This window comes from Vespa velutina, chromosome 3 (assembly GCF_912470025.1).
Source record: "Vespa velutina chromosome 3, iVesVel2.1, whole genome shotgun sequence".
Lineage (NCBI taxonomy): Eukaryota > Metazoa > Arthropoda > Insecta > Hymenoptera > Vespidae > Vespa > Vespa velutina.
Window position 1 is genome coordinate 6,753,770 of NC_062190.1, and position 12,553 is coordinate 6,766,322.

General features: G+C 26.8%; 2 protein-coding genes and 1 long non-coding RNA gene across 3 annotated transcripts in view; all 3 read right to left on the bottom strand.

The window, feature by feature from the left end:
- Positions 1–408, bottom strand: part of LOC124947701 — a 13,084-nt gene extending 12,676 nt beyond the window's left edge. Inside the window, exon 1 of the long non-coding RNA XR_007100471.1 lies at positions 269–408. This is a non-coding gene — a long non-coding RNA (uncharacterized LOC124947701). The remainder of the gene's footprint in view (positions 1–268) is intronic.
- Positions 409–1,449: 1,041 nt separating this feature from the next.
- Positions 1,450–10,815, bottom strand: LOC124947602 (chaoptin-like). Its single transcript, XM_047489980.1, has 6 exons — positions 10,662–10,815; positions 8,755–10,241; positions 8,564–8,642; positions 7,122–8,462; positions 6,097–6,111; positions 1,450–2,996 (listed from the first exon to the last, which is right to left on the bottom strand). The coding sequence occupies exons 2-6, from the start codon at positions 10,227–10,229 to the stop codon at positions 1,500–1,502; spliced, it is 4,407 nt and encodes a 1,468-aa protein (XP_047345936.1). The 5' UTR covers positions 10,230–10,241; positions 10,662–10,815; the 3' UTR covers positions 1,450–1,499.
- LOC124947700 (leucine-rich repeat-containing protein let-4-like) lies at positions 6,460–8,827 on the bottom strand. The gene is made up of 2 exons (XM_047490220.1): positions 8,710–8,827; positions 6,460–8,462 (listed from the first exon to the last, which is right to left on the bottom strand). Exon 2 carries the CDS (start codon positions 8,448–8,450, stop codon positions 7,113–7,115), a length of 1,338 nt encoding a protein of 445 aa, XP_047346176.1. The 5' UTR covers positions 8,451–8,462; positions 8,710–8,827; the 3' UTR covers positions 6,460–7,112.
- Positions 10,816–12,553: the final 1,738 nt, after the last annotated feature.

The following is a 12,553-nucleotide window of genomic DNA, read 5'->3' on the forward strand; positions in this document are numbered from 1 at the left end:
AAAAATAACGTTAATTACAAATAATGCGAATGATTTCGTAAAATCCGTGGCATTGTTGATTCTCCGTTAAATAAGAATAAAACTATTTACGTAATGTCTTTGACAAATGTAAATGAAAATAATGTTTATTTTTTGACGTAATAGTATCGTTCCGTCAAATGAGGCACAAGGACACGAAAGCAAACACGTGAGAAGTATGATTACACTATACATAAAAAGAAACGAACGAGACAATAAACGATGAGTGCAAACAAATGTTTTTACGTACTATAATCTCCCTTCATCCTTAATACCAAGTACCGTTCACAACCTCTTTCTTTTAACCCACCGCTCCACTGATAACCTACAACCCCGCCAACGTTGTTTAACAAACGGGCTACACATAGTATTACGAACTAACGCTTTCGGGAAAAGTTTCGAAAATGTTATGCCTTTATCTTTTTCCTTCTCTCTCTCTCCCTCTCTCTCACTCTATCTCTCTCTCTATCTATCTATCTCTATTTACCTATCTATCTATCCATTTCTTTCTATTTATATATACATGCGCATACGTGTAAAATGTAATACATCCTACATACGCATACAAAATAAAATTCATACTGTCCGTCTAGTCAAATATCTGCATTTTCATTTACCGCGTAATTACATCTCGACCGTGTCAACAAGCTCGGTTGACACCATGCGAAGATTTTTTGCTCTAACGACGATTTTTCAAAGCCACCAAAATCTAGGTCGCATCAGACGGGAAAACGAGAAAAAAAGGAAAATAGAATCGTATCATTATAAATGTCTATATTCGACGCGTATACATATCTACGTTAACTATATCTTTTATTTATTACATCTTACTTGTAATGTTTTGTGCTGAATTTAAAAAAAAGTTTATTTGAAACGGTATATGAATTTTTGTTAAATAACGACAAATGCAATGTTCCAAAAGACTGATATTATTGTGATACGATTAGTAAATAATCGAATGATTTTTCAAGTGAATGTACAACTTGTCGATAGTCGATTGATCTATAAGTAATGAAAATTTAAAAAAGTGTTTACTAGATATTACCGATGGAATGATAAAACGTTGGGCATGAGATATATGTTACCCTATGCGAATAATTCTTAACGCTTACCTTCAGCAGGTAATGTAGAATACTGTGGTTATCGGCGAATAAAATGTAATTTTCCATACTTTCTATGTATACATGTAATATATAATATCAGAATCTATTTCACATTTTCTATGATCTTTCTACAAGTAAAATTACTGATTAAACAAATCTAACAATCGATATTATTTCTACCGAATCAATAATGAAATTAATAACAATATAATTACGAAAATAATGGGATACTAAATTATTCTCTATTTATAATATTTTATTGAGTACACAATAATATAAATGTTAACGATAAATGTTATATTAAGCGATTTCTAATAATTAATTATATTGAAGATATTAATTCGTATTTAATTTACGCTATACACGTAAACAATTGAATTACGTTTTACATTTTACATAAGAATCATTTATCGATGACATATAAATAACAATAGTTGATGGTAATTCCTTCAAGTTCGCCATTTCGATTTGTTTAATACAATTGTCTCCCAAAAATAAATGATTAAGATTAGAAAAACCATACATGCTATCGAGATTAGTAAACAGATTCGATTTTAGATTAAGATAGCGCAGTACTGTCGAGTTATTTAACCATAGAGAAGGAAGTATAGTGAGATTATTTTCCGCAAGATCAAGTTTTTCTAACATATTCAAATTCAAGAAAGCATTTTTCGAAATTATCGAAATACGATTTCCACGCAAATTTAATGTTTTCAAATTTCGAAGATTTGCAAAAGAATCCGACGTAATATTGGTTAAATTATTATATGCTATGGACAGATCTGTGAGAGAAGACAAATGGGTCAAAAAAGATAAGAATGAAAGAGTATTATGATCTAAAGAAAAACGTTGTAAAGATTTCAATGTTTTAAAGTACGCTTCATGAATAGATTTAATTTTGTTTGATGACATATCCAAATCAACAAGATTTTTACATTTGTCAAGATTCAAAATCAATAAATTAATATTTTTGCATTTACGAACTGACAATATTACAAGATTTGATAAAAGTTCCATATCCTTTTTTATATCGTCATTACTGTTTCTCTCATAATAGAAAGGTTGCTTTAAGGAGCTAAAACGTCTTAGATAATCATAATCATAATTAGGATATGCTGAAGATTGGTCATGCAGTTCTAATTGATTCTCACTTAAAAATAGGCCAGAAATATTTTTTGGAAGTTTTAGCAAATTAATAGGGACTGTGTTTCCTTCCAAATACAAATATTGCGTCGTCGCAGGTATACGATAAATGTAATCTGAGGTCAGCCTATTATTGGATAAGTAAAGATGCGTCAAACGAGGAAACAAAGATGTAAAATACTCAGGTAAAAATTCTAAATCATTTGCGCTAATATCCAAATGCGTAACACGAGGAAAGGCATTTTCAAGTGATATTTCTGTAATTTCACCGGGTGAAATTGTTGAATACTGATTGAATAAATGGCTTTTTGATATTGTTTCAGCTAAATTTAATTTTGTTAACGAAGAGTGTTTAAAATATTGTAGAAAGTTGTCCAATGTATTCAATTGATAATTCTGTTGCATATTGAGACAGAGCAAATTTGGAACACCTTTGAAAGCATCCGGATGAATATTAATGATACTGTTATTCTCAAGATTAATAGATTGTACGATAACGCTTTCAATAAAGTTATTGTTCAATATTTTCAACTCAATGTTATTCAATTTTACGATGCCATATTCTGGATTATCGCACTTGTCCATCGGTTCTTCAAAGTGAAAGCTGAGATTTTCTTCGAATTTTTCTGGGCAAAACGATATCGACGTAGCAAATACACCGTGAATGAACCCCATGCTAATAACAGCCACATGGATAATAAACATACTTGATTGCCACATTATGAATATAATCTGTGAATAAAAAGTAATTTCTAATCAGTCACATTGCTGCATTTTTGTCGAATCGGAATTAAATACAAGGAAAATATGTAATAATGTTCAAGAGTTATTAGAAATCGATTGAAAAGATAATTCGTATGAAAGGTAGGTTGTTTTCTTATTTATCTCATTTCAAAAATCAATTTAACTCAAGAAACGTAAAGACATAATCAAATAAACTCGGAGAAATATAAATTAATTCATATATTAATAATCTATAAATTTCCTTTAAATAATTCACTTTCTGTGATCGAAGGATCAACTATATGATTGTATTTATCGATAAATTTCTCAATATTTCAGCTATCATATGAATTAAGTGATTGTATATTAATTGTTTTTCTATTACCGATAAAAATTTACTTAACGACAAAGATTGAAAAAATATAAATTTGTTCTTGGATAAATTGCGATAGCGTAGATTTTTTAAATAGTTACTCTACACGGTCGATAATTTAGAATTATTACCGTTTAAATGTAATTCCTTTAACGTTAAAGGAATTACATTGGAACTTTATGAATTGGGCTTATTTTTCGGATCTTATTATGAGCTGCAGATAAAACGGATAAGTTTGACTGGTGTCTTAAAATATAGATTGAAGATAATTTATTATTATCTAAATATAAGTTTTCTAATAATTCTAAGCTATAGAAAAATTCTGATAAGATATCTTCTAATCGGTTATTCGAAAGATCAAAAGTAATTAATTCAAGAATATACATAAATACATACTGACTTAGGCTTATTCTCTTAGGTTTATTCTCTTATTGAATATCTTAAAACATTTCAACCTTGTCATTTCATTTATATGAAGAATTAAACAAAATAGATTCTTTTATAGATAAAACTTTTAAAAAATGTATATTCATTCACATTTTGCAAATCTGATTCTCTTATATACATTCACCACTCATATTAATATAACGCTCGTTTAAGTTACGCTTATTTGACATTTTATAAAATTGCTATTATATATATCGCATTTTATCGGGAAATTCATTTTATCGCAATTTTAAAAACCTTCGGTTAAATATATCTCGCTTTAAAATTGAACAAATTCTAGTTACAAGTTACACAGAAAATAAACCTGACTTAATAGATGAGTATAATTATATCTTCTAAAAATATTCGATAAAATACTTTTAAAGAACGTATTTTCTTTTTTTTTTTCACTTCTATATCATAAAAAATTAATTTGCAAAGCAGTAAGCACGCTTACTGTAGTACATTAATTTCTTCGTGCCTATTACAAATTTTAATTATTATGTATAAAAGTTATTATATATAAAAATATTCAGTTATTATATATAAAAAGTTATTTATTAGATATAAAAAAAAGGTAATTTAATTTGACATAGTATATGCATATTTCTGTGACTTTTATAGATACGTCCTTATCTACTGGAAATATTAAATAATTGTAAGACAAGTTCGATGATGTTACGATTAGTATGATCTTCGAACAATTAATATATTTGTATAATTATCCACTAAATTTTTAGTGGATAATTATAAAAATTATCAATTAAATTTTTTTAATTATAAATTCCTTAGATATATTTACCTATATAATTCTGATAAACAAATTGCACAAATGATTTTGATGATGTTGAATGACTTTAAACGTTACGTAAAATTCAACTTCTTCTGTCGATAGATCTTTCAACTTGACACAATATCAACGTTTGAAACCGACATAGTACTCTAAAGTGACTATATATACTTTGACGTATAAAGGAATCTTTCTTCCATCTCTTATCAAGCTTTATTATGTATATGTCAGCAAAAGATTATATGTAACGTATTTTTACTACCATGCACATAAATTTGATGAATAAATCACACTTATTTCTTTAAATCTTACTTATTAATTAATCATAACAAAGTTTACCTAAAATATGTGTAAACATCTAATATAAACAATATATTTAAATATGCAGATGTTCAGATATGTAAAACGTATAAAAAGCAATTCAGTTCCAATTTTATTTCTCTTTTAAATATCTTTAATAAATGTTTCTATATGTTACGTACAAATAATTACATTTTTTTTATACCAACTAATTTTCAAATTATCCTGAATATTTCGATACAATTATTGTTTTACGAATGACGTTCACCGCCATTGATTATACAATTTTATAATGGTTTACGAAAACAAAGAATCCAGAGTAATTTTTGATTGATTTCAATGAACAATGTTTCAATTTAAAAATTTAAATCACTAACTTCGTTGAATTTTTGAAAAAGCTTCATTTACTTTGAAAAAATGGACTATATATAAATACATATATATATATATATATATATATATATATATATATATATATATATATGTATATATGTGTAATTATCAAAATCACGTAATGTCTTCGATAAACGCAAAATCAGTCTAAATACCAACCTTTAATCAACCTTAATACCAAGCACCGTTCGCAACCCATTTTTCTCAACCCACAGCACCATCGGTAACTCCTACAATCTCAACAACGTTGTTTAACAAACATGTTACACATAGTATTGTAAATTAACACTTTCAAGAAAAGTTTCGGAAATGCTGTGCCTTTGTCTTGTTCTCTCTATTTCTATCTCTTTTTATCTATATATGCATGCGCGCGTGCATATAGAATGTAATATAGACTACATACACACATAAAAAACAAAATTCATACTATCCGTCTAGTCAAATATCTGCATTTTCATTTACCGCGTAATAATATCTCGACCGTGTCAATAAGCTCGGTTGGCATCATGTGAAGATATTTCGCTCTAACAATAATTTTCAGAGCCACAAAAATTTAAGTCGCATCAGAGAGAAAAACGAGAGAAAAAGGAAAATAGAATCGTATCATTATAAATGTCTATATTCGACGCGCATCCATATCTACGTTAACTATATCTCTTATTTATTACATTTTACTTTTAATGTTCTGTGCTGAATTTAAAAAAAAGTTTGATACGGTATATGAATTTTTATTAAATAACAACAAATGCAATGTTCCAAAAGACTGATATTATTGTGATACGATTAATAAATAATCGAATGATTTTTCAAATGAATGTACAACTTACCGACAGTCGACTGATCTATAAATAATGAAAATTTAAAAAAGTATTTACTAGATATTACCGATGGAATGATAAAACGTTGGGCATGAGATATATGTTACCCTATTCGAATAATTCGTAATGCTTACCTTCAGCAGATAATATAGAATACTGTAGTTATCGGCAAATAAAATGTAATTTTCCATACTTTCTATGTATACATGTAATATATAATATCAGAATCTATTTCACATTTTCTATGATCTTCCTACAAGTAAAATTAATGATTAAACAAATCTAACAATCGATATTATTTCTACCGAATCAATAATGAAATTAATAACAATATAATTATGAAAATAATGCAATAATAAATTATTGGCTGTTTATAATATTTTATTAAGCACACAATATTATAAATGTTTACAAAAACATAAATTCAATTTTTAATAAAAAATAATTTGTAAGATAACAAGTCGCATTTATGATAAAACATTTTTAAAATTACAATATAAACATTACACATGAATTATTCATCGATGAAACATAAACAGCACCAACTGATAATTTGTTTAAATTCCCTATTTCGATTTGTGTAAAACTATTGTTCCCAAAAATTAACTTATTCAGGTTAGGTAAACCATACACAGACATATTATCGAGGCTAGTAAACGGATTCGATTTTAGATTAAGATAACGTAGTCTTCTCGAGTTAATCAACCATGGAGAAGGAAGTTTAGTGAGATTATTTTCCGCAAGATCAAGTTTTTCTAACATATTCAAACTCAAGAAAACAATCATGTTTATTTTACTTTATTCCTGATATTATTACAAATAAAGTTAATTAATCGATCGAATTAATAATTAAATTGATGAAAATAAGATTAACGAACACAATACAAATTGTTCGCAATTGATAATATTTTATTAAACATACTATATTAGAAATAATCACAAAAATATATATTATACGATTCATAATAATTAATAATTTTAAAAATAGTAAAAAGCATTTATATTATATACATAAAATCATAAATCTATGATACATGAATGACAACAGATGAAGGTAATCTCTCTAAACTCTTCATTTCTATCAATATAAAACTGTTGTTGCGCACAAATAAGTGATTTAAATTTGAATAACCATATATTGACATGTTTTCGATGCTAGTAAAGAAATTCGATTGTACATTAAGATAGCGCAATCCTGTCAAAGTATTCATCCATGTATCAGGAAGAGTAGTTAGTTTATTTTCCGCAAGATCAAGTTTTTTTAACATATTCAAATTCAAGAAAGCATTTTTCGAAATTATCGAAATACGATTTCCACGCAAATTTAATGTTTTCAAATTTCGAAGATTTGCAAAATAATCCGACGTAATATTGGTTAAATTATTATATGCTATGGACAGATCTGTGAGAGAAGACAAATGGGTCAAAAAAGATACGGATGAAAGAATATTATGATCTAAAGAAAGCCGTTGTAAAGATTTCAATGTTTTAAAGTCCTCTTCATAAATAGATTTAATTTTATTTGATGACATATCCAAATCAACAAGATTTTCACAATTTTGAATTCTGCAAGTCTCTGAATAATAGCTCTTGCAGTTACGAATAGACAATACATTAAGGTTATGAAAGTCGCTAATATAATCTCTTATAGTATCCTCATTAAGAAATAAAGCAGAAATATTTTTTGGAATATACGACATTACAATAGTATCTTGATTTCTTTCAAGATATATAACTCGCGTTGACGCAGGAATATTGTCTAATATGTTTAATCTATTACCCGACAAATAAAGGTGCGTTAAACGGGGAAATGAAGATTTAAGATATTTAGGTAAATAATCTATATTATTTTCGCTAATATCCAAATGCGTGACATGAGGTAGGAAACTTCCTGACGGTATTGCAGTGTCACGATATGAACGTAAATTTTGATAATCGGACATAATATATTTTTTTAAAGCTCGATGTAAGTTTAGTTTCACTAATGAAGGATGGTAAAAATTATTTAAAAATTTGTTGAAAATATTGATTGCAGTGTTCTGTCCAAGATTGAGACAGGTCAAATTTGGAACACCTTTGAAAGCATCCGGAGAGATATCAATGATAGGGTTGTCTTCGAGATTGATAGATCGCACGTTCGCGCTCTCAATGAAGTTTTCCCTCAAAACGTTTATTCCCATTTTAACAAGTTTTACAATTTCTTGATCCGAATTATCGCACTTGTCCATAGGTTCTTCAAAGTTCAAACTAAGATCTTCTTCGAAGTTCTTCGAATAAATTGATATCGTCGTAGCAAATACACCGTGAAAGAACCCCATGCTAATAATAGCCATATGAATAATAAACGTACTTGATTGCCACATTATGAATACAATCTGTGAATAAAAAGCAATTTCTAATCAGTTATATTGTTCCTTTAATATCAATTCGAAATAATATTTAAATACAATGAAATAATGTAATAACATTCAAGAACATTCTTGTAAATTAATTCAAAAGCTAATTCGTATGAACGTATTGTTGTTTTATTTATCTCATGTTGTAATACAATAAGACTACATTTATTTTTATTATATTTATCAAATTATATCTTATATCCAAAAGATGTGAACATATACATACATGAACTCGTAGACATATAAATTATTTTATATTTTAGTTATTTATAAATCCTCTTTAGATAATTCATTGTCTTCCGATAGTGAAATCAAGTATAAGGTCGCATTTTCAGGTAAATTTCGCAATCCTTCAGCTTTCATATGAATGAAGTTATTGTTCATTAAGTCTATCCTTATTACTGGCAGAGATTTGATTAGCGATAAAGATTCCAAAAATATAAATTTGTTATTCGACAAATTGAGATAACGTAGATTTCTTAAATTGTTAGCCCATCCGACCGGTAATTTAACTAAATTATTACTTTCTAAATATAGTTCCTCTAATGATTCCAATTCAGAAAATGTACTTTCATGAATATTTTCAATTTTATTATGATCTAAATACAATTTTTTTAAAATCCGAGCATTGCTTATATCTTCAGAGCCTATTTCCCGGATATTGTTATAAGATACAGATAAAACGGATAAGTTTGACAAGCGACTTAAACTATTAATTGAAGATAATTCGTTATTATCTAAATATAAGTTTTCTAATGAATCTAAGCCATAGAAGGTTTCTGGTAAAATACGTTCTAATTGGTTATTCGAAAGATTCAAAGTAACTAATTCAGGTGTATTCTTAAAAGTGGACTGATCTAAACTGGCTATTTTGTTATAGGATATAGAAAAATATTTTAATCTTGGCATTTCACTTATACATAAATATTCATTATAACAATATTCAGTGATACCCATTATGTTATTATTATCTAATCTTAATTCAATCAAATTCGTAAAATAACGTAGATCGACGTTACGCAAATTATTATTACTCAGATTAAGATACGTTACGTTTCGGGTGAATAGTACAGAATTATCATAGTAATTGTAAAATTGTTCAAGATTATTATGAGATAAATCTAAATGCTTTAATTTAGGAAATGCTGATTTTCGATTAAACTGATTATACGAGTTCTGATAACTTACGGGCCATCTGATCGATGATATTTTATTACTACTTAAATCTAAATAACGAAGTTTGGGATATTCTCCGATAATTTCCAAGTTTACATAATAATCAGATATCAATTGACCTGCCAATACCAACACTTTTATATTATCATGACCGTTAAAGGAAAATAAAGAGGAAATGTAGTTTCTTCCCATATTTAGATATTCTAAAGATGGTAAATTATCAAAAGCACCAGATTCGACTGATTCTATTTGATTACCATCAAAGTTCAAACATGTTATGAACGGAGTATTAACGAAGTCTTTTCCTAACACTTTTATAATTGTACTTGAAAAATTGAACGATACATTGAATCTCTCGCAATCTATTTCCAAGATATACTCCTCCATATCTGAATCCTCCGTCGTATTTATATGCAATGCTAATTCTTTCTTCTGTCTTATGTCTCTCTTATATATGTCATTGCTATCCAAAGCTAATCGGTTGGCATAACTTATCCCCAACGATCCGATTGCGAATATCGTTAGATAAATTAAAATATAATATGTGACACGTACTGTTTGCTGTTTCATGATATTCGTATCCTGGAACATTAAACGCATAGATTTTGAAAAAGTGCTAATTGTCATTCCGGCAATACTATTCGAAAATTAAATAAAAACTTGAATACACATTATAAGATCACTATTTCTACCATACTTGGAACATTTTGATGTTAAGTTTTAAACATGCTTCATATAGCAAACTAAATTTTTTTGTACCTATCAAAAATTCTAGAATTCATCATTTATTATACAAAAAAATTATTTAATTCGAATTAATGTATGAACATATCTGTGACATCATTGTATCTACTTATGAGAAATATTAAATAATTCCAAAATACGTTCACTAACAATATGCTTACCAAGATCCTCGTATAAATAATTAAGTTTTATAATTATAAATGTTATATATATTATTAATTCAATTTATTTAATTATGAATTGCTTAGATATATTTACCTGTATTCTGATGGACAGATCGCACAAGTGATTTCGATGACGTTGGAAGAATTTAAATGCTACGAAAAATTCAACTTCTATCGGTAGATCCTACAGTTTTAAAAGTATGTTAATATCTGAGTTCGAGATAGAACATGATGTGATTCATACTTTTTTTATGAATCATGACTAATACACGTGATCAGATCAGGAGCGTACTGACAAAATTCAGATACCCTTATTATTTTTCGGACAAGAAGTCAAAGAAATCCTAAGAATAAACTGTAGAAATATTATCCTACATACAACAATTGAATATTTTTCGCCAATCAATAGTTGAAGTCTCGTGTTTCTTTCATACGTTTAGCACGTAATTGTTTTGCTTACATCTTTTGAAAAAGATGGTCTGATTGAACATACTATAAAATTGTAAATGAAGTATCATGGATTTGTAGCTGTACGATTCATCAGTTTCTTTCTTTATTGAATCAATGTATACAAATGTAATCAATGAACTTATTCATTTTACAATTTAAATTATATTTAAAATTCAAATCCAAAAAATTAATCGCTTCTCCTTTGTACATGTAAATTATCATTAACGATTGAAAATCTATAAAAATTATTAAAGTAAGCAGTAGCGTTTGTTTCTGCAATTTATATATTATTTTAAAAATCGATTTATTCAAATTACTTGATCTCAAATTGTAAACATGTACCATACATCTTCTGTATATACTTTAATAATAAAAATAAAACAGAAAACGTTTAAAAGATGTAACTGTAAAATTTGTAATTACATTAAGTAATTACAATTTTGTAAGTATATTAAGATAAATGAAGAAAACTAACTAAAATCCCATTCTATCTATCGTTTCAAAATAGATACAATCGCGATGGGGTTATATTTACAAAAGCAGATTAATTCCTATAAGTCAAAATAGATATAGTATTAAATTGAAACTAGACAAGGATTAATAACATTGAAATTATAATATTTATAATATCAATTAAATTAAATGAATAAACTTATCTTGAAATATTATTCTATTTTAACTTAATTCATAATTTTTTATATACTTATCAATGCTCCTTAATATTCTTTTATTTTTTAAACTCTTTAAATTTAGTATAATCCTTCAAAGTATCATTTAAATTCAATAGAAGATATTCAAAAGAACAAATTTTCTAATTCACAGAACGTCATCCATTAGACTGAGAAAAGATAAGTTGTATAATGTAAAGTACACAATTTCTATTTATATGTCTGTGGATATTATTAATATAAGGAACAAATTACATATGATGTCTATGCAACGATTGTAACGATGATTTAAATCTGAAATAAAAACAAAATTATTACTTACATTGTTATAATAAATAATTATTAAAATTGTTAAGGAAACGTTTAAAAAATAGCTTACTTATCTAAATGATTTGTTGGTTCTTGCATTCTATAAAGTATCATGAAAAAAATCCATTAATATAGTCTCTAATAACTTATAAGAACAGAACAACTGAAACATATTACAGATTAGAGAACAAGAAAAAATAAAACATTTCATGTAAATCATTTTTGAAGATAATACATGTAAAAATATTATATAAAAGTATTAATCAAAATGAATATCTCATAAATTGAATGTAGAAAATTATGAAAACTTCAATTATTAATTGAATTCGTTATTTTTTAAATGTACCAAAGTATATAGCCATTTGCTCAATAGTATTTCCTTAGTATCTTAAGATGCAAACTCAACTAATGTCAATTGTCTAGATCTCATCACTTGGAAATAACTGCATACGAAGATCCAATTTTTAATAAAAATCTAATAAAATTTTCTAAAATAAATCAATAACAGCAACAGAAAACTTCATGGCAAATAACCTAAAAAAAATACAAATTTTTATAT

Coding starts and splice junctions, on each gene's coding strand:
- LOC124947700 (XM_047490220.1), bottom strand. CDS start 8,450: ATGTGGCAATCAAGTACGTTTATTATTCATATGGCTATTATTAGCATG.
- LOC124947602 (XM_047489980.1), bottom strand. CDS start 10,229: ATGAAACAGCAAACAGTACGTGTCACATATTATATTTTAATTTATCTA. Junction 8,643..8,754: donor GAATTATCTAAAGAGGATTT/ATAAATAACTAA, acceptor AAATAAATGTAG/TCTTATTGTATTACAACATG. Junction 8,463..8,563: donor TTGAATTAATTTACAAGAAT/GTTCTTGAATGT, acceptor TTTTATTCACAG/ATTGTATTCATAATGTGGCA.